General features: G+C 50.4%; 1 protein-coding gene across 1 annotated transcript; it reads left to right on the top strand.

The window, feature by feature from the left end:
- The first annotated feature begins 2,844 nt into the window (after positions 1 to 2,844).
- PA2G4 (proliferation-associated 2G4) lies at positions 2,845 to 18,936 on the top strand. The gene is made up of 13 exons (XM_065419126.1): positions 2,845 to 2,965; positions 6,265 to 6,393; positions 8,118 to 8,223; positions 8,433 to 8,502; positions 9,801 to 9,893; positions 11,532 to 11,595; positions 13,905 to 13,983; positions 15,125 to 15,203; positions 15,497 to 15,630; positions 16,339 to 16,433; positions 16,930 to 17,057; positions 17,752 to 17,805; positions 18,642 to 18,936. Exons 1-13 carry the CDS (start codon positions 2,878 to 2,880, stop codon positions 18,705 to 18,707), a joined length of 1,185 nt encoding a protein of 394 aa, XP_065275198.1. The 5' UTR covers positions 2,845 to 2,877; the 3' UTR covers positions 18,708 to 18,936.
- The last annotated feature ends 1,092 nt before the right edge of the window (positions 18,937 to 20,028 follow it).

The following is a 20,028-nucleotide window of genomic DNA, read 5'->3' as shown; positions in this document are numbered from 1 at the left end:
CCACGTGGGGCGGGGTGTGTGATGCGTCTCAGCCCTGCGCGTCTGGGCTAAGGAATCCGCACAGGCACCTTGCTAGTGAGCCTGGCACGGGGCCCCTGCCTGGCACACGTCTCAAAGCTGCCACTCTGCCCCCTGCTGGCAAGTGGCACTAACGCTGCAGAAAAATGTTCTCAGGTGGGAACGGTTTACTGGATTTCAGAATGAGAAGCAGAAACAAGTTTGAGGTCTCCCCACCCGTTGTGTGCGTTAACCAGGCTGCGCGGCTCCATCCGTTTGTTTTAAATGCAGGAGCTGATAGCCTGCTGGGCCCGGACTCCTGGGTTCTAAAACGGGAACAATCAATAGCATGACAGGGTGAGGGGTTTGCTGTTTTCATCCCAGCCTCTCCAAAGGAGAGAGAACTAAGGAACACACCAAAAGCCGCCTGGGGAGAGCTGAGCATGGGGGCTGCACCTTCCTACTAAACTCAAAGGGGCTGATCCCGGTTTTGCTTCCAACCGGACTAATTCTAGTGAAATCACCGGGTCCAAATCCTCTTTGGGTTGTTTACACCTGTGCAAAGGGCATGTAAACGTGGCAGCTCGCACTGGCAGCATGCTGCAGGGATGCAAGTGAGGACACAAGACCAGGGGAAGATCAGGTGCAAACTGAGCCAATCCAATTTGCTAATTAGTCCTTTTAAAGAAACACATGCAATGCCTCCAGTAGCCTGGCCTGGATCTTCCAGAAGACCCCCCCTCCCCCCCGTACATTTTCATAAAGGTTAACACTCTGGAAAGCAGGGAGTCCTTTTTTTTTTGTCTCCTGTCCTTGTTTGCATTGTCTTGCTGTGTGTCAGAACTGGTGGAATGAAGGTTAAAAGCAACTTCTGAGCTTTACAGTTGTACCTGTGGGACTCACAGCTGCAGGATGAAATAGCTTTAGTGTTTTGTTTTTGAAAGGAATGAGACACTTACAGGAATAGTAACAGCATTTGTAGTGACCCAAGCTAGGATAAAAGTCCCAAGGTTCGAAGGGAATATGCAGATCAGAAGGGAATATACTATTATTGCAGAGTTAGGCTCTGGTCTTGGAAAGAGATGCACAGAGTTGGACTCATGTGTAGCAACTGGGATGTATTTATTAATATAGAGGCCCTGTCAATACATTTGCTCTGGCACGAGCTAGGCAAACCAACTACACACAAACTGCAGTGTACTATAGCCCGTGGCCATGGTGAATACAACATCGGTGAAGTAAGGAAATTGTACACCGGGGGCTGTGCTCTGCGACAGTGCAAGGCGGTCTCTGTGAGCAGCTGTGCCAACCTCAAGTATTCAAAAATCACGAACTCAGCTACAAGATCCTGGTTTGTTTGTTTTTAAATGTGTTTGGTTTGGGTTTGTTTTTTTTTAATTTGCCTTCTGGTTTCTGAGCCTTTAGGTCTCACAAGGAGTCGTATTTTCAAGTTTTTCTGTGCAGCCACGAAGCCTAGAACCATACTTTCCATACTTCATTTACTATGAAGCTTTAAGAAAACACCAAATGCAAAAACGTACACTGTGAGCGTTGGCAGCGCGAAGGAAGGGCCTTTCCACGCACATCTCACTGCCAGATCGGGCCCGTACGTGTGTTGTTACAGGTGTCTTCCTCTCAAGCGTTGGGCATCCGTCACTCTCGGGGCTGGGACGCCGGGTTTGGCTGGGCCCATGAACCCCGCATGGGAAGCCCTCGCCCACGCCGTCTCTCCATTTTCTGTGCTTCCCGTCACTGAAGGAGTTTTAATGTATTTTTTTTTAAAGACAAAATAAAAGTGAAGCTGATGAACATGGTGCCCGAGTGTGTCCCTGCTGGCATGGCTTTGGGAGGGGAGGGGGGCTGGTGTGAGGAGTGGGTGGGGCCAGGGCGGGCAGACCCTGGAGATGCCTCTCCCCACGTGCCCCATGCCAAGGGGGGCCTGGAGGAGGCAGTTTCTTCCCCCTCCCTTGGCTGCCATTGCTGCAGCTCCAGGTCCTGCTGGGGGTATCTTGGGTTAGACCCCTCCCCACAGCATGCACCCTCGGCCTCCCCAGGGGTGCCCCTGTGCCTCCCCCGCATGGGGTGTCCCTCCCCCTTGGGGTGCCCCTCCCACTGTGATCCCCTCCCCTTTCCCCTCCCTTGAGGGTACCCCTCCCCCTTAGAGTGAACCCCTTTCCCCCCCTTCCCCTTTCATGCCCCCTTTCTCCCCCTCCCCTGAGGGTGTCCCTCTCTCTTGGGGTGCCCCTCCCCCTGTGATTCCCCTCTCCTTTCCCCTCCCTTGAGGGTACCCCTCCCCCTTAGGGTGAACCTTTCTCCCCCTCCCCTGAGGGTGTCCCTCTCTCTTGGGGTGCCCCTCCCACCGTGATCCCCTCCCCCTTAGGGTGAATCCCTCCCCTCTTCGTGCCCCCTTTCTTCCCCTCCCACCCCACCCCTTGGGGTGCCCCCGCGTCCTTCCCACCCTTAGTGCAGCCCCTCCAGTTCCAACCCTCTTTAACTAAGGGCCTCTCAGCCCGCTGGGACTTGTAGTTCAAGCCAACCCCAGCCTACAACTCCCAGCGTGCACTGCGACCCGCCGGCCCACCCGCCATCTCGGAAAACGCGACTCTGCCCTTGTTCGCGCGAGAGCTCCCCTGGCGCGCTGCATGCCGGGAGCCGTGGTCCTCGACGCAGTGGCCGGCGGGCGGGGCCCCTTCCCCTTCGCGCGGCGCCTGCCGGGAGTCGTAGTCCGGCGGCCGAGCGGGCGGGGACTCGCCTCCCCAGCGTGCCCCGCGCGGAGCCCGCGCTCTCTCCGGCTCGCTCGCTCCGGCCGGGTCTCTCCTCAGGCGGCGGCGGCGGTTCCAGCGCGGGGCGAGGCCAGGCCGGGCCCGGGCGGCGCCCACCATGTCGGGCGAGGAGGAGGCGGCCGAGCTGACCATCGCCGAGGACCTGGTGGTGACCAAGTACAAGATGGGGGGGGACATCGCCAACCGTGAGTGCGGGGCCGGGGGGGCCGGGTCGGGGCCGCGCTGGGCCGCGCCGGGGGGGCGGGAGGCGTGTGGGGGGGGGCGGCTGGGTCCCCACGGGGTGCCCTGAGCCCCCCGCTAATGGGGGAAAGGCAGCGCCCCCCCCCCCGGGCCATGCCCTGCCCCTCCCCCCACGCGGCTCCGGGTGTCCGGGGGGGCCCCGCTGGCACAGCCCCCCCTCCCCCAAGAAAGGCCGGGGAGGGCCCGGCTCCTTCCCCCTCACCTTGGGGCGCCCCAGCACGTGGCCAGGCCGCGCCCCCCCCCAGCCTGGAGTGGGGGGGGACCCAGCCCCCCCTTGCCCCGCCAGGCCTGGGGGCGGCCGGGCTCTCCTGGGGCCGCGAGGTGCCGGGCCCCGGCCGGGAAGCGCCGCCACATGGTCCCGCGGCGCCTCTGCCGCCGGCCATGTGCGGCTCCCGCCGCCCGCCCGCTTCCTCCCGCGTGGGCTTTTGTTCCCGGGCCCCTGGGGGGCCGGGGCGGGGCGGGGGGCAGCCGGGGAGCCCCCCCCCGACTTCTCCCGGGCCCCAGCCGAGCAGCCCGGCCCCGAGACCCCGACGTGCCGCGGGGTCCGTTGTTAACACTCGGCTTCAGCCTCTAGCGCCTCTTCCCTTTCCAGGGATTTGCTTTATCATTCGTGGGGCGACTCGTAACTCCGGAGCCAAGTGACAGCTCTGAACAGTCTGTCTGCACTGGTTTGGGGTCGGGTCCCCCTGGCATTTTAGCTGCTGCATTGGTGCCCTTAGCAATCACTGTTTCATAACTCCCCTTTCAAGGGGATGCCGCTGAAGGCTGTCATGGCATGGGGCGTGGGCTCGTTTTTAGTAGATTGAGTGGGGGGTCGGCTTGCAAACATGTTTCTTACCAGTCACGTGTCAACTTGTATCCTGTTGGGATGCTCCGCCAGCTGGATTTAGCCCCAAGACCTAGACAGAATGTAGTGCAAACTGAAATCCTTTCTAAATGGACAACCTACCTAATTCTCAATTACAGAGGGACAGTCTCCACTCATTGATATATTTGGCTTTCCACAACCAAATCTCTGTACAAGTTTTCATGAGTGACGTTCCCCGAGTATTTGGATTCTAATATCTAAACTGTATTGTTCAATCTATTCACCTAAATTTGCGTTATTGCTGATTATGTACTTTTAAAAACCAGCTTTGTGTTTGTGGATAATGTAAGCACTATACCCAGATGTACAGACACTCTTTTCTCAATCTATGTATTATATCATTTTTTTTTAACATTAGCTGTAATAAAATGTTTAAATCTGTTCTGATCAGTTTAATGGCATGTAGGGGACACTCCTCATGGGAAAGTAAAATGGTCACGGTATTTTTCTGTACATCACAAGTAAAACATTTAAAATCCAGAATAGTTAGAAGGTTTTACATTTTCCTGAGTTTTCTCTTGATTTCTTGACAACGTAGTACATGTATATAATGATGTAAAGTTATTTTAATTCATGGAATGAGGCAGTGTATAAGTACAGAGTACAGTTAATAGATATTCCTTGGCCAGTGCTATTAAACGGTTTTGTAACTTTCCCATTCCCTAATGGATATTGATCGCCATTTGTTTTGCTTCTGTGTGAATTTTAACACTTCATATTTTCAAGCTGCCCCTTCTTCACAACATGATGGCATACATAAAATACTGTTTTTGTGATTGGTTTTTAGATATACTTAAAAACCCCACTTCCAAATTCACAGTTTATGTATCAGGGGTAGCCGTGTTAGTCTGTATCCACAAAAACAACAAGGAGTCCGGTGGCACCTTAAAGACTAACAGATTTATTTGGGCATAAGCTTTCGTGGGTAAAAAACCTTCACTTCTTCAGATGCATCCAGATTAGTATTCAGATGCATCTGAAGAAGTGAAGTTTTTTTACCCACGAAAGTTTATGCTCAAATAAATCTGCTAGTCTTTAAGGTGCCACCGGACAGTTTATGTAGTACATGGAAAGGTGATTGTATGAGGAAACAAATTTTTTTTTTACTTAATTCATTAACTAGGCTCTTTCCCCCACGTAGGAGAAATTGGGCAAAATATTTCTGAGCAAATGCCTTTTAACCAGGGATCTGAAAGCACTTTACAAAATTGTAAGCGTCCCAGCTCCCAATAAGAATTATCCCACTTTGTCGGGGGGGAATGAAGCCCAGAGGTGAAGCAATGGCATACAGCCAGAGGTAGATCTGGGAACAGAAGGAAAGCCCTGGCTCCCAGTGCCTGTACATACTGACTATTGGCTAATGCGCAAACCTGTTTGCTGTTCACCCTCAAATAATCCCAGAGACTTCCCTGGGGCTGCTTTTGTGAGTAAGGCAAGCAAGATTTGTTCACAGATGTGACGCTAGAGTACTTCAGAAACAGCCCCATGCTTCAAATATTTTTTAGCCATTTATAAAATAGAGAGAAATGTAACTTGTATTCTGTGATGGGATCTCAGCATCCTGATAAAGCCCTTTGAAGTGCTCGAAAAGCAAAACTATAATACCTCCATAACCAAATCCATGCAATGTTTTGTGATTAGGGAATATAGCATTTTGTAACCTCCGGTGCGGCACACTGTCTACGAAGTTAGCCGTGCTAGGAAGAGTGAAAGGAAGCAAAGGGTTAGTTCTGAAATGCTTCTATGTGCAGTTGCAGGAAGGTGGCTGCAAAGTGTAAGACTAATGTAGGTAGCTAAGCTGCACTTGTTCTGTGCTGTTGCCAACTCTGGTGCCAAGTGACCTGTCCCAATGAGAAACGATATATAATAGTCCTTGAAACCCACAATAGCAGCCCTTGTTCCTTTGATGTGTGACACACACAGTCTCCTGGGTCATTTTTGAACCTCTTTCTATAGGCCTGACTTCTGAAGGGAAGGAATGTGGGAGAACAGTGCTGCTTCCACTTGACTCCTTTATTAAACAGACCTTGCTGTGTGTGTAGGTGGGAGTGGACAGGTGTTTGACATTTCAAGGGCATCTACAGTTCAACACTTCATGTGTGCACATCGCTGTGCTAGTTCACATGTTCTTGCAATCAGAGCCAGGTAGTGCTTGCTGGACTTCCTGAGTCAGAGTCCATGGATGCCAGTTGTAAAAAATAATCAAATTTATGCATGTTTGGTGTACTCACTTGCAGTGAAAAGTTGAGCCATCAATTTTAATCCTTCGTGCAGCACTGTCATCTATGAAGGGTCACATTTTTTTTTTAAGTTGTTGGCTGTTTTTTAGTCAACGCATCCATTTCAAATTCAACAACACTGTGTGTTTGAACCCAGGGGTCCTGCGCGCAGTGGTTGAAGCAGCTAAATCTGGAGGGTCTGTTCTCAGCCTGTGTGAGAAAGGGGATGCCATGATCATGGAAGAGACTGGCAAAATCTTCAAGAAGGAGAAAGAAATGAAAAAAGGTAAAGTACAGTTTCAAGGGTTCCTTTTTCAATGCAGGGCTCTTTCCTTTTCTGTTTGTTTACATCACACCATACAGTGAAACTACTGAAATGCATAATGAAGATTGTTTCTGAAAGCTGAATTCCAGGCTTCATGCTTATCACTCTCACCCCAAATTTTCTGCTAAGGAACAGTCTACAACAGCTACCACACAGCACTGGTTAGTTTGAGTTTCACGCTTGAATTAGCCACGCCCATTCAGACAAACTAGATTTGTTTTGGAGATAAATGCCTTGTCTACCGTACTTGCTGGTCTGTAATTTTCACAAGATTTCCATGGCTATGTAAAGAGCCATGGTGAGCGTCATGGTTCCTGGCCCTGGATATTTGAGGTCTCTTGAGAGAAAGATGATTGCTTTAAATGCAGGTCTTCCGCATTTGTCTGTCTGGGCTGGAGTTGGTCTGATGCTGGGAGATGCAGCAAACATTTGTTCTGTTTTTTGGCCAAAGGGTTGTGCCCAGAGCACAGAACAATGCTTAAAAAGTCAGCATCAAACCCCAACTGATCTATGTTGGTACTTCAGTGCTTTGGTTTTAAAAGCACTGTACGCCATTCAGCAGTCCTGGCCGGTGCTCAGCTGAGGAGACAAACACCCTAGAGGCTTTGATTTTCCCCGAATAGGAGACAGCTAGTCCTAGGCAGAGCTGAGATAAGAATTTTGAAATTCATGACTTCCTTACTTGTGCTCCGACCCTCAGACCATATTGTCTTGTGGTCTCAATTGATTTGCTGTCTCCTTACTTGTATGTCGTAAGAGTTGCTGACCTGTTTAGCTTTGCTTCAGTCTCACACGCTCCAAACGAGCGGAGTTCTGTTCCTGAGGAAAGCACTCTGTTTTAATGTACTACATCCGTATCTCCCATATCACCTGCAACGTAGACAATTAAAACCGCAATAGGGACAGTTAAAAACAAGTGATCAAGAGACTGGTTCTCTTCTAGAGCTGACTTGTTTTACCCAAGTTCAAGGCAGATGCCTGAGTTTATAGTAATCAAATGTTGATTCTCCACAGTGACTTTCTTCCTGAAAGATCCCAGAGAGTTGAGCGTATATGCATACTAAATGAATCACACAAATGTCTGTCACTCTGGGCTATTGGTGTGTGCTGTTGATGAGATTAGGACAGGAGGTAAAACTAAATATTGTAGCCCTTGAAAGCTGCAGGGGGAGTTCTAGTTACTCCAAATATAATTAGTTGAGTTGGATCTTTAATGACTACAAGTGATCAAGACAGTGCTTTTGCATCTCCTCTGAAAGATGGCACCTCCAGCAGCACGGTGATCCCTAGAACAGTCTAATGCGTTGATGTCTGAGGGAATTCCTTGCTTCTTGGCGATCTCTCTTTGGGCACTGACAGGCCCGGCTTAGCTTGAGCAAGCTGCCGAGGTCACAGCATGAGGTAGTGCAGCTCTATATTTTTGTCCCACTTTATTCTCTGGTGCATCAGAAGAAACTAACAAACTAGACTCCTGGTTGTATCCTGCATATGTGAGCGGCAGGTTGAGGCTTTGAATCACGTATGCATTTGGATCCCCAAGTGCAGATTGTTGGCTGCTCTGTGTGATGGAACATGGGGTGCTGCCTGCATGGTGCCTTCTAGTACATGGCAGCAGGGTCCGTATCTCTGAAGTGCACACAGGTCTCACGCAGGTGCGATCTCACTGTTATTCCTTTTGTTCATAGGTATTGCCTTCCCGACGAGTATATCGGTAAATAACTGTGTCTGTCACTTCTCCCCCTTGAAGAGTGACCAGGATTATATCCTCAAAGACGGAGATTTGGTCAAGATGTAAGTGTCTGAGCTATGTTATTGTGAGTTTACTGCTGCTTGATCTGTTAAGTGCGTTTACAAACTGGCTAACTCTAGGAAGTATTGGCCAGGCAAGTGATGCATTTGAAACATACCCTGTTCCTCTAATGTGTTTAGAGGCCATAAAGAAGTTTCTTGAGCCAGGCGGCCCTGCCTGCAACTAATCCTGTTTTTCCTCTTTGTGTTAGTGACCTGGGAGTCCATGTGGATGGCTTCATAGCAAATGTAGCGCACAGTTTTCTCGTCGATGCAGCGAAGGTAGGTTTCTGCCAATGGCTTGAGCGGAGAGCTCTCCCACGCTACTTTCATATCAGGTGAGGTTCAGCAAAAGCAGGATATAAAAGCCCACGCTTGAGTGCCCCTGGTTGCAGAGAGAGCACCTGACATTGGCAGCAGAGCAGATGTCTGTGCATCGATGTGTTTGGAGAACATTAACAGAAACCGTGTTTAAAAACAATTAATCATTATTCACCTTAGAGAAGCCGGGATGCTGAACTGTTTGAACGTTAAAGTAGATCAAACACAACATGTGAAACAAATCCAATGTTAGCTGAGCTGCTGCAGATGAACTCCACTTACCGGCTGATCTGTGGGGAGAGTGTGAGAGGACAGTGTCCTGGGTGCATGGAGCAGACTGGTCAAACTGGACTTGCTGCACCCTGCTGGCTAAGGTGGAGAATCATGTTCCTTCTGCCAGCACAGGAGGCTGCTGTGTTCACCTTTGCAGCTCTAAGCTCAGGTGATTTGTACAGCAAGTTAGATGACTGCAGGACCCAGTCCCCACTACACACTTCTCCTGCCTGAACTTGCAGCACACTGGCTTGTAAGTGGCTGTATTTACTCAGGGGCAGTGTGACATGTACAGGTCTGGTGTGTGTTGATGGAGGTGCTTGCAGGACGTGGGTGGTTGATGGCACAGCCCATTTGTCGTGGCATTGGGAAGTCACGTACGCAAATAGCATTCAGGGGACTTGCCATCTAGGGAAAAATATATTTGTAAAATTTGAATAAACTTTTAATGTAAACAAACTTTAAACTCCTGTTTTTACCTGTAGCCCTTGGAGGAGGATGTTAGTGAATCATAGACAAGCTCCTGGGGGCAGCAGTTCCCTCATGAACATGTTGACTTGATATTAGGGCTAGATGGTAGAAAGCGGAGTTGGAAAAGAGCCCTTAGATCTCATCTTGTCCAGGCTCCTGGCTGCTAAAGGACGATCTCCAGGGCTTTGTCCTGTGTAGTTCTGGGGGTCAGACACATTATACAGCGCTCCTGCCTGTAGTTTTTAAATTTATTTCAGCTGCAGCTGGCAGTAGCTAGCCCCTCTGACAGAGCGGAGATGACTGAATAGGTTGGGAACTTTGAACTCCTCTCTCCTCAGGGTCCCTTCCATGCTTAGCCTGAGATTGGTTAGCAAAGTGGGAGGGAAGGAAGGGCGTCCTGCCGTATTGTGGATGGAGGATTTCAGTGTGGGGTCAGATTGGAGCTCCCACTAGCGGAGAATTCATCCTAGAGAGTGGAGAAAAGACATGTTTCAAAAACAGGCAACTTTTTCCAGGAAACCCCGGTGACGGGTCGTAAAGCTGATGTCATCAAAGCGGCTCACCTCTGTGCTGAAGCTGCCCTGCGCTTGGTAAAACCCGGAAACCAGGTGAGAATGGTTTGGTGCTGCCCAGGTGTATCTAGAGAATCAGGAACCCACACGCAGACCCTACCCTTGCTCTGTAGAAATAGAAAGCTGTGACCTTCTCTGGAAGGGGTGGATCAACTGTGTGGGGAAACTACAGCCAGCTGGCCGTAGACAGCTGAGCCGCATTCTGGGGTGAGCACGAGCTACGCGGAGTGAGTTGCTGTGGCTTTAATGCTGTACGCAGTGTTAACTGTCCAGCAGCATTTGAGCTCTACTTGGGAAGAAGCCATCGTTATACACAAGGGCTTGGTACTACTGCTTGTCGGTCCCTCCCTGAAGACCGCTGAGCACATTTGAAGAGTTACGAGTCACTGGCAGCAGACTGCATGGTCAGATGCCCTCCAGGAAGGAGCAGATGAACCTTGTTTAACTGGGTTGGTGGCTTGCTTTTCAGTTTGAGGCGCGGTGAGCAAGAGAGCCAGAGGGAGTGAACCTGTCACACTTGCTGGCTTGTGTCTGTGACCTGCATCTTGGGTTTTGCAGATACTTTGGACGTGCACAGGTTTCACTCTCCAGCTAAGTATGAAACCCAAGGAATAGACTAGCTTCTGCATCTCTCTTTCACAGTGGCTGCATCTTGGAATTTACATCAAGATGGTGGCCCAGTGACCGAGGTCAATTGGCATGTCTCGCTGTGCCTTAATCTCCGTAGAAAGTCAGTGTTTATCCAAGGAGGAACTTGGATTTCTCCAAGGAGAAACTTCTAGTCAAAATGAGAAGCAATAAAATCCTAGAAGTTAAAGATGGCAAAGGTCCTAGGTCAGCTCTAACCCATCCATTCTCCTCATTGCACAGTTGTCCTTCGCTTATTTATTGGTATTTATTTGTATTACCGAAGTGGTAAATGTAGACCCGGACCCCGTTGTGCCTGGTGCTGTACAAATGGAATAAAAAAGTCCCTGCCCCAGAGGGCTTATCATTTAAATATAAGATTTATGGGGCTTGCACCAATTTCCTTGGGAGACTGTCACATTCTAATAGAGGTCACTGTTCGGGAATGTTTCCTAATAATTGGCTTAAATTTCTCTTTCTTGATTTCATGCCATTCCTCATAACCATCTCCCTTGGGGCCCTAAACCACACTTCTGTCCTTGGGGTTCACACTTCTCAAGCACTGTTGACATTCTCTTTTCATCCATGTTACCAGCCCCCGTCCATATCGACTTACTAGGTGATGTGTGGCAAGTGAATTAATCTTGCTGGGTTTTAGCTCCTTGTTTGTAAATGGGGATAATGCTCCAGTCCTTTCTTCCATGCTTGGTTTATCCTAGTGGTATCCGCACTGTAGATTAGGATCTGTCTCCTACAATGTGTGTGTACAGTGCCTAGCGCCGTGGGGACTTTGGACCATTGCCATAGCTCAAAACACCTCTTTTCCTTCTGGATTTGTATTTTTGCTGTTACCTTGTCATTTTTGCGGGTATGAAATAACACACAACCTGCGATTGTTTCAGCTCCCTAAATGTTAGGGGATGTTGCAGGAGCTGTTCAGTTAGAGAATGCACTGGTTTCATTGCAGAGCACAGATGAAATCTCTGGTGTGTCTGTGGCTTGAATTTTAAAATCTTGACTTGTTCTCCTGTCTTCATACTCCCGCAGAACACACAAGTGACAGACGCCTGGAACAAAATAGCACACTCGTTTAACTGCACGCCTATCGAAGGTAAGGCCTTGCTCAGCTCAGAGCAAGTGACAGCCAGAGGAGAAGTAAAGGTGCAGGGAGCCCTGGCCTACTCGGTTCAAAACCTTGGGAAGCATTTAATGGTTATGAGCACAGCTCCATGTCTGTCACGGATCAGGACTCTGGTGCACTCTCCCCCAAGCCTGCTGCAGGCTCCCTGTGAGACCTGGCAGAAATCATTTAACCTCTGTACCTCCAGTTTGCCCGTTGGTACAATGCAGATGTTTAACTGTGTAGGTGAGGGAATGTTTATAAATTGCTCGGGGAGCCTTTGCTGAACGATGCTATAAGGCAATATATGTGAACGGCTCCCGTCAATCGTTAACTGGTTGGCGTTTTTTCAGTAATACCGTTCTGAACCGGAGAGTGGTAAGTTGCCTTTGGAAGCATCTTAGACAAATCAGACCATAATGTTTGAAAAGGTGCTTGGGAGCTGAGCTCACAGTTCTCAGTTAGGTTTAGCTTTGGAAGGGTTAGATTCCTATCAGTAAACGTCAGTTTCACTATATGCAGACAAACCAACCAAAAAAATGTTCATTGGTGGGTAACTGAATTGTACAGATTGACAAAGTAAGAAAGGAAAGGGGTGCTTGACAACTTAGAACAGTGGTCCCCAAACTTTTGAGGGTCCTACCTCCCTTACCCCTGTCCGCACTCCCCTGGAGCGTCTTGGAGGGGGTTGTGGACAGGGATAAGGGGGCCGCAGATTGGGGGGTGGGTCCTGGAGTGGGGCTGCGGCTAGTGGCCAAGGCTGCGGGCTGGCGTGGGGCCAGGGACGTGGCTGGGGGTGTGACTGGAGCAGAGCTGGGGGTGGGGAGGGGCTGGGTAGTGCTTCCCATTCCCGTGGGGGCTGGTCTGGGCCCTGCTGCGCCCTCCCCCCCATGTTCCACACTTTGGGGACCTCTGACTTAGAGTTTGATTTAAGAACAGTTACTTTGTGTGTTTGGACATGTGAGGTTGACAAATTTGTGTTGTAGTGGTTAATAAGCTTTGGGTTTTTTTTACCATCATTAAATAATTGTTGTCTGACCTCCCGATAAACTCCTGCAGCTGTGAACATTTAAATGGATAAAAATTGAAAGTAAATGCTTAAATATAAACATGGAAATTATCTGTCAAAATTATAAACACAAATGTCTGGACAGGTTCTGTTATCCTGTTGGTTTGCTCACGTAGTGATGTGGCTGTCAATTACTTCAGCAACAAATCATGTCGCCACTAATCAGTTAAATCCCAGGACATACTGTAGCAGGCTTGTTCTCTCCGCTCGCTGCAGAGAGCTGCAGTTCCAAGACTGGGCTGTTTGGTACGTGGGATGTTGGGTAGGTCTCGCCAATGCTTTGCTCCGTGCTCTGGGAGAAAAACATCACCTCGGCTGCAGTGAGGAGGCGGCTGCTCACACTGTCAAGGGAGTTTAAGCAGCCACTGTTTTGGAAACAGTCGGGTGCCTTAATTATCCAGTCACTGGCAGCAGCAGCAGCATAAGGACCCGGTTTATGAAAACAAATGGAGCTGTTTTCTGCCTCGGCGGTGATCTCTGCCACCACCGGCCACAGTCCTTCCAAAATGGAGACCTGTTAGTTCCCTTGCTGTGGCTGGTGACTTGGGAAGCAGATTAGAAATGGCCTTTTGGTTTTCCTTGATAAATCTGAATTCTAACATGTACTGCAAAGCAGACAGGGAGACTGAGTTAAGCCCAAAAGTATTTGCTGAATGCCCCATTCGCTAGACTGTGCAGGAGGGACATAAGTAATCTAAACACTGGCAAAAACATTTCTGCCTCCATGCATCCCTGGAGACGCTCAAGAATGCGTCGTTCGAGACATTGGATGCCGGTAATCCCCATGCAACTGCTGATTCTCCTGGTAGCTGATGTCCCAGGCTACAGAGACTGAAAAGAAGAATGTCAGCTTGTTTAAAACACATGCTGCGTGATTTTAGGGAGGGCTTAGACCATGTCCTCCTGGAGTTACCGCTGAGCCGGTGTAGTCCAGTGGCTAGACTGTTGTGTTGGAAGTTGTACAAAGGAATCTATCTGTGGCTGTGCCTGGGACCGTTTAACGTGGGGACCTTTGCTTTGTCACAGAATAGTTGTGTAACTTAATGAATGAAGCTGTTTGAGATCCCTGGACAGAGGGGGTGGTAGAAAGGCAAACGGTCTCAAATTTTAGCTTTGCCGTTCTCCCTCTAGCAGAAAGCTTAAGGGCACCTTCTTGGAGCGTTAATAATGCAAGTCACTCTGTAGCTGGTTTGCAGCTCTGAGGTGCTAATGGATTCTCCTAACTTGGCAGGGATGCTGTCACACCAGCTGAAACAGCACGTGATTGATGGAGAGAAAACTATCATCCAAAACCCTACAGACCAGCAAAAGTAAGTCTCCTCTCCGGGATTGTCACTTCTATCAGCAGCATTGCGAGGGGGTGTGAGACCAGATCTGCAGTGAGAATCACCTCTCTCTTCTAGTTCCTGGCCTGTGGTACCTGGCTGGGTGGGATAGCAGGTGTTTTTCTTACATTAAGGTAATTTGTGATGCTCTGCATTGACAGCTTGGGATGGGAGGTAGTGACTGAAGGTTGTTATCCCCTAAACCTTTCGCTGGCATCTGTGCAGTCAGCTGGTCGTTCTAGAAAGTGTCCCCATCACCAAGTCAGTCCTTGGTCTCTGCAACTGCCAGCAAAATCGCCAACCATTCCCAGTTGTGACAGTGGATTGCTTTAATGGTGTGGACACGAGTTCACCAGGAACTAGATTGAACCCAATCAAATTAGTTCTCATAGGCTGCCATTTTCAGTCACATCTTGGACCCATTTCCTTCCCTTCTACCAGCTCCTCCCTTTCCTTCAGGGATAGGTTCTGGTTGTTTAGACCCAACATTGAGGATTTTGGGGTTTTTAAAATCTAAAATCTACGTACATTGGAAAGACCATCTTTGTGTTTTGGGTTTGTACAGTGCCTGGCACAATGGGCCCTGGTCCATGCCTGGGGCACCTAGGTGCTACCATACAAATAACAGAGAATAAATTTGACTAGAAAAGTTTCTGTGACATTTGTTTAAAATATCTTCAATTAAAATCGATCTGTAAGCTGCAGTCTTGCTGAGCTAATGCAAGACGTACTGGAAGTGAAAATGACCCGTCTGTGTTCTAGGCTGAGCGAAGTGCAGAGAGTAAACAGCATAAGTGATTAAAAATAAACTTGTTTCTTAAAGTCCCTTCCATCTTAATGATTGAAGATGGTTCTGGTGGCTGGGGCAGCGAAGAATTTCCTGAATGATGGTTGTCTAGCAGATCTCTAGAACCGCTGCAGAGCACTTCCATGGAGCCTTGCCTCTGTCTCCTGTGTGTTGATTTGATTACGCTCCCCTAATTGCTGTGTAAAGCGCCACACGTGCATTTGTGGTGCTCTGTGCCCCCACCTCCCAGCTCTGTACAGCAATATTACTAGGGTGAAGGGGGATGTTTTCCCTTGTAGAGATCTCACTTTGCTCACTCGCCAAACCTCTCCCACCTAGGAAGGATCATGAAAAAGCCGAGTTTGAGGTCCATGAAGTTTACGCCATTGACGTGCTTGTCAGCACCGGGGAAGGGAAGGTGAGTGTCCTTCAGCAGGCTGTTACTTTATGCCCATGGGGACTTCAGAATGGCCCCTTGATCTGAGCGTGGCATGGGGAGCCAGGCTCCATCTCTGTATGCAGTCACTTCACCTCCTTGGGTCTCCATTTCCCTGTGTGTAAAATGGAGCCCCCTCGGGGAGGGCTGGGAGTGTGTGTAAGTGTGTGTGTAAGTAAAGCCCTCCGGCGGTACCGAAGCCCCAGCATGCACTCAGTCCTACTGTCCGCCCGGCCTATCTGTGGGTTGTGTTTGAACCTTGTTTGTGTTTTTAGGCGAAGGATGCTGGCCAGAGAACTACCATTTACAAAAGGGACCCCTCCAAGCAGTACGGCTTGAAAATGAAAACCTCTCGTGCCTTTTTCAGCGAGGTGGAGAGGCGCTTTGATACTATGCCATTTACTCTCAGGTATTCTCTCTTCTTCCTTTCACGGCCTCCCCATCTGCCCAGACTAGGGGCCTTGCAAGAGCCCTCACCTGGCTATTGACAGCTGCTCTGTCACAGAGGGGGCTGTTCTGGCGGGGTTTGCTGCGGCTGGACAAGCCATAGGGAGGGGATGGAATTGACTTTGATGTTTCACCCTGGCCAGGAGATTAAGACCCCTATGAGGATTTGAGACCCTCCTGTGCCTTTGCGGGGGTGTTGCAGCTGAAATACAAGGGGACCAGTCCTGTTGTATTCACAGAGAGTGGAGTCAAAGCTGTGTAAGGACGCAGGGTAGTCCCAAGCCCCCTTTTTTGACTGATGTGCACTTTAGCAAAAGGAAATTACCTCCCAGGTTAATGCTCCATTTGTGCCTCAGAGTGGTGGCTTTTTCTGAGATTCTAAACTAACGTCTTGCGTTCACTTCGCTCCGTTACCTTCCTGAGCATTCATCTGCGCACTGCCAGCCGTCCACCAGCAACACACCACAGCCAGGCTGGCCTCTAGTCGGGGAATGGCTGAGTAACGTCTCCAGCCAAACCCCCCGGCGGGAAGTTAGGCAGCAGGGTTGGGTCTGTAACTTGGCTCGCAGCGCTTCCCCCTCCTCTGGTGAAAACGGTCGTCGGTTGTGCGATCCTTAGAGCAGCAAGCGAGGCAGAGGCTCAGGTCCGTGGCTCTCTCCCTTTCTCACAGGGCGTTTGAGGATGAGAAGAAGGCTAGGATGGGGGTGGTGGAATGCGCCAAACACGAGCTGCTCCAGCCTTTCAATGTCCTCTATGAGAAGGAAGGTGAGTCCAGTGATGGGGGGGGGGGGGGGGGGGGGGGGCTTGCAGGAGAGCACAGGGGCTGGTCCCCTCCGGGGCTCTGCTCGGACAGGTTCCCGCTGTAGCCACCTCCCTGGAGGGCGGTGATGTGCAGACACCTGCTCTCAAGGAACCAGGAGATTTCTTCCTTAAGTAGCTCTTAACCCCTTGGCTGCCAGGTCTTGCGTAAGAATAATCCCAGTGGTGAGATCTGCTGGACCCTGGGGGATAGTCTCCCCGGGGGGGTGATGGACGTGCCGTCAGTTTGGTTCACGTAAAGATTAGCCGGGAGGACCTAGTTCAGGAACGATCCTGCCCTGAGCGGGAGGGACGCCACTGAAACACTGCCGGTGCAGTTTACTGATTGTCCCGGGCAGACGCGACGGCGGGAAAGCAAGGTGGACTTTGGGTTGTGCGCTGTTCCCCCACTGTCAAGGTGGAGTCCAGTGTGGTGGCTCTAACTATGACTCCTGCTTTACAGGCGAGTTTGTCGCCCAGTTCAAATTCACAGTGCTTTTAATGCCCAACGGTCCCATGAGGATAACCTGCGGCCCCTTCGAGCCGGAGCGCTACAAATCCGAGTTTGAGGTTCAGGATGCAGAACTGAAGGTCAGTCCGAGGAAACGCGTTTGCTTCCCTGAAGTGCATAGAAACGCATGAGTCGCCTGTTTCTGGGCCACATGGGCCAGAACCAGACCTAGCTCACCGCCTGGGGGGGCGTGAGGGCACGCGATTCGATAGGAGACTGCAGGTTGGTCAGTCCCCTCTCCTCTTTGCTAGCCCCCTCGGAGTGGTGGGTTGGTCTCTATTCTCTCTCAGCTGTTTGGATCTGTAGAACCCCCCTGTAAGGCAGGGGCTGTGAGGCGCAGAGAGGCCGAGCGCCTGCGGAGACAGAGCGTGCAGGCTTGAGGCGAAAGCTGAGCGCCTAGTTCTGAAGCCAAGCGGAGCCAGCTGGAGCTGTCTGGGGGCGTGGCTCTGCTGCGCATGTGAGAAGGTGGCAGCAGCATTCAGAGCAAAGAGGAGTTGCATGAGCTCCAGCTGGCTCCCCACAAGTCTCCCGCCTCGGCCACAAGTGGCACCTGCTTGGTCCCGGGTGTGTCGTCCTTTCCTGCACGGCCGTGGGGATCCAGAGAGGCTGCGCATGGCGAGTGTCATTGCCCAGCCCAAGCCGTCCAGGACGTGCCGCTGTTCCTTTATGGCTGGCAAAGGCTTGTTTTGCTACATTGGAATTTCCCTTTACCCCCAGTCGGAGCAAAAAAAACCGTCTCTGTCCCAGCTGCTTACCTTCTCTTCCTCTTCCTAGGCACTGCTACAAAGCTCCGCCAGCCGGAAGACCCAGAAAAAGAAGAAAAAGAAGGTAACTTAGTTGTCACTTCATAATGGCTGGGTCACACACACGCACAGGTTAACTGCATCTTGGGAGACCCCAAACTTTCCACTCAGGCCTTAGCAAAAAGATATTTTGACTCCTCTTAGCCTAGCAGAGCTCTTACGGCTGTGGAAGAGGGGAAATGGATTCTGTTCCGGCTCATGTGTTGTCAATGGGATTATTCGCTCCATCCCTAATTCTGCTTTCGCGCTGGCGGGGGGGGGTGACTACCGCCCCTCGTCTGGAGTGCAGATGCACAGGTGTAACTGAAAGCAGAATTTGGTCAGCAGAATCTTTACCACTGGCCAGGCCAGAAAGCACCCAGCATGCCTCTCAGATCCCAGAGTGAGTTTGCTGCAGTGGCAGGTAGAGAGGTTGTTTTCCTGCTTGTAAACGGATCAGCCTTGATCTGGAGTCATTGAGACCTAGTGATTTGTAGCCAGGTACGAAGGCAGAGCTGCACCCTGGGAGATGTCGGCAGGAAAAGGGACTAGCTCAGCTGAGATTTGACCGGCTGATATTGCTGATAAGGTGGAGAGCTTCACGAGACTTTTCTGGGTGGCAGAAGAGAACTCTTCTTGCACCAACATCAGAGAGCTCCTGGGAAGGGAAGAGATGCCCAGTGCTCCCGACAGGAGATGAACTGCGTCTGGTGGGGGGGAGCCAGGTGGAGGTTGGCCTTCGAAAGGGAAAATGGAGTATTGCAGGGTGGGCGACTCCAGGGTGCTGTGGGCCTGCGTGTCTTCAGGTTCTCTCCAGAATTAGTTGGCGATTCTCCCCTCTGAAGCAGAATCACTTATCCCTGTTTGGGTTCGTTTCCGCAGGCATCTAAGAACGCAGAGAACGCCACCACGGGAGAAACAGCAGAAGAGAACGAAGCCGGCGACTGAACGGCTCCAGCTCCCCTCATGTAGCACCCGAGTCTCTCACACGCTCCCCCCAAAAAACGAGAAACAAAAATCTAGTGCTGTCTCTTTACACCCCCAATGACAGACAGCCTGGACTTCCCACTGACAACAGCCAGCTCCAATTGACTCTGCTCTGAGGGAGGATTCGCTCAGCAACTTCAGACTGCTTTCAAACAAACAAACAAAAATAATAAAACCAGGAGTAAAAACTAGTCTATCCCCCACTCTTTCTAACCTTTGATACTACTTGTGCTTGTTAAAGAGGTGAGTGACTACCCATCCCAAGAGAGGGAGTGTAGACAGCAATTCTTTCCTCTTCCTCCTCCCTTTCTTCATTTCTCCCTTTCAAGATTTTCTGATCCCTCTTGGCGGGGGTGGGATCTTCGGTCACATCTGACAACCAACCGATTGAAGCCTGAGAAGCGCCATGTGCTTAGGGAGCCGGTAGCAGGGATGCTCCCCCTTCCTGCAAGGACGTTTCTCTTCTACTTCAAACTGTTACCTTGGTGTGGAATTTTTCCCTTTTTTTAGTCTGTATATTTAAAATTGGGAAAGTCGTATGGAATTTTATGCCCTCCCCCCCCAAGACCGTAGACCATTCAGCCTGTTGAGTTCTGACTTGCGTTGGTTTGTGGTCTAAGCTTTATTTTTAATACACAGGTGTGATAAGCTTGTTTTTAATTGAGACTGTCATAACGTAAGGAAGGAAGCACTCAATTCGAGCCATTCTTCCCCACTAACCCCTTGCAAAACTCCTCCTAAGGGCAAGAAGCGTCTGGAGCGCCCACCAGCTTCAGTTCAGTACCTTGCCAGCGTTTTTAACTTCCCAACGTCACGGGGCAGTTCAGCGTTCTTCTCCCTCCCTCCCCCCCCCCCCCCCCCCCCCCCCCCCCCCCCCACGCCCATACACCAAAACAGCTGCCGCTGCTTTTGTCATATACAGTCGGCTTTTTCAGAAGAATGCCCCTCTCCTCCCCACACACCCTTCTGTGCCATACAAGAATCCGGGAAACGCTGCAGAAGTGAGCAGACCTGGGCTAGACTTCACCCCTGGGAATCTCTTTTCTATAGTATGTCTTTTTGTTAAAGCTGTCCGGTTGAATTGTATGGCTCCGAGTGGGGGTTTTGTTATCCAGCCAGGTCTCTGTCTAAGCACTTACTGTAGCTGGCTTGGAAGGCCTCCTGCCTGTTAACAATACCTTTCTGATGAGCGCACCTGTGCTTTTGGGTCAAGTGCTTCCTTGGCAGTATTTGAGTTTGAAAATTTAAACGAGAAAAAGAACCTTGCAAATGCTACCAAAGT

This window comes from Emys orbicularis, chromosome 19 (assembly GCF_028017835.1).
Source record: "Emys orbicularis isolate rEmyOrb1 chromosome 19, rEmyOrb1.hap1, whole genome shotgun sequence".
NCBI lineage: Eukaryota > Metazoa > Chordata > Testudines > Emydidae > Emys > Emys orbicularis.
Note: the sequence above shows the minus strand (reverse complement) of the source record. Positions and strands in the feature narration are given on the sequence as shown.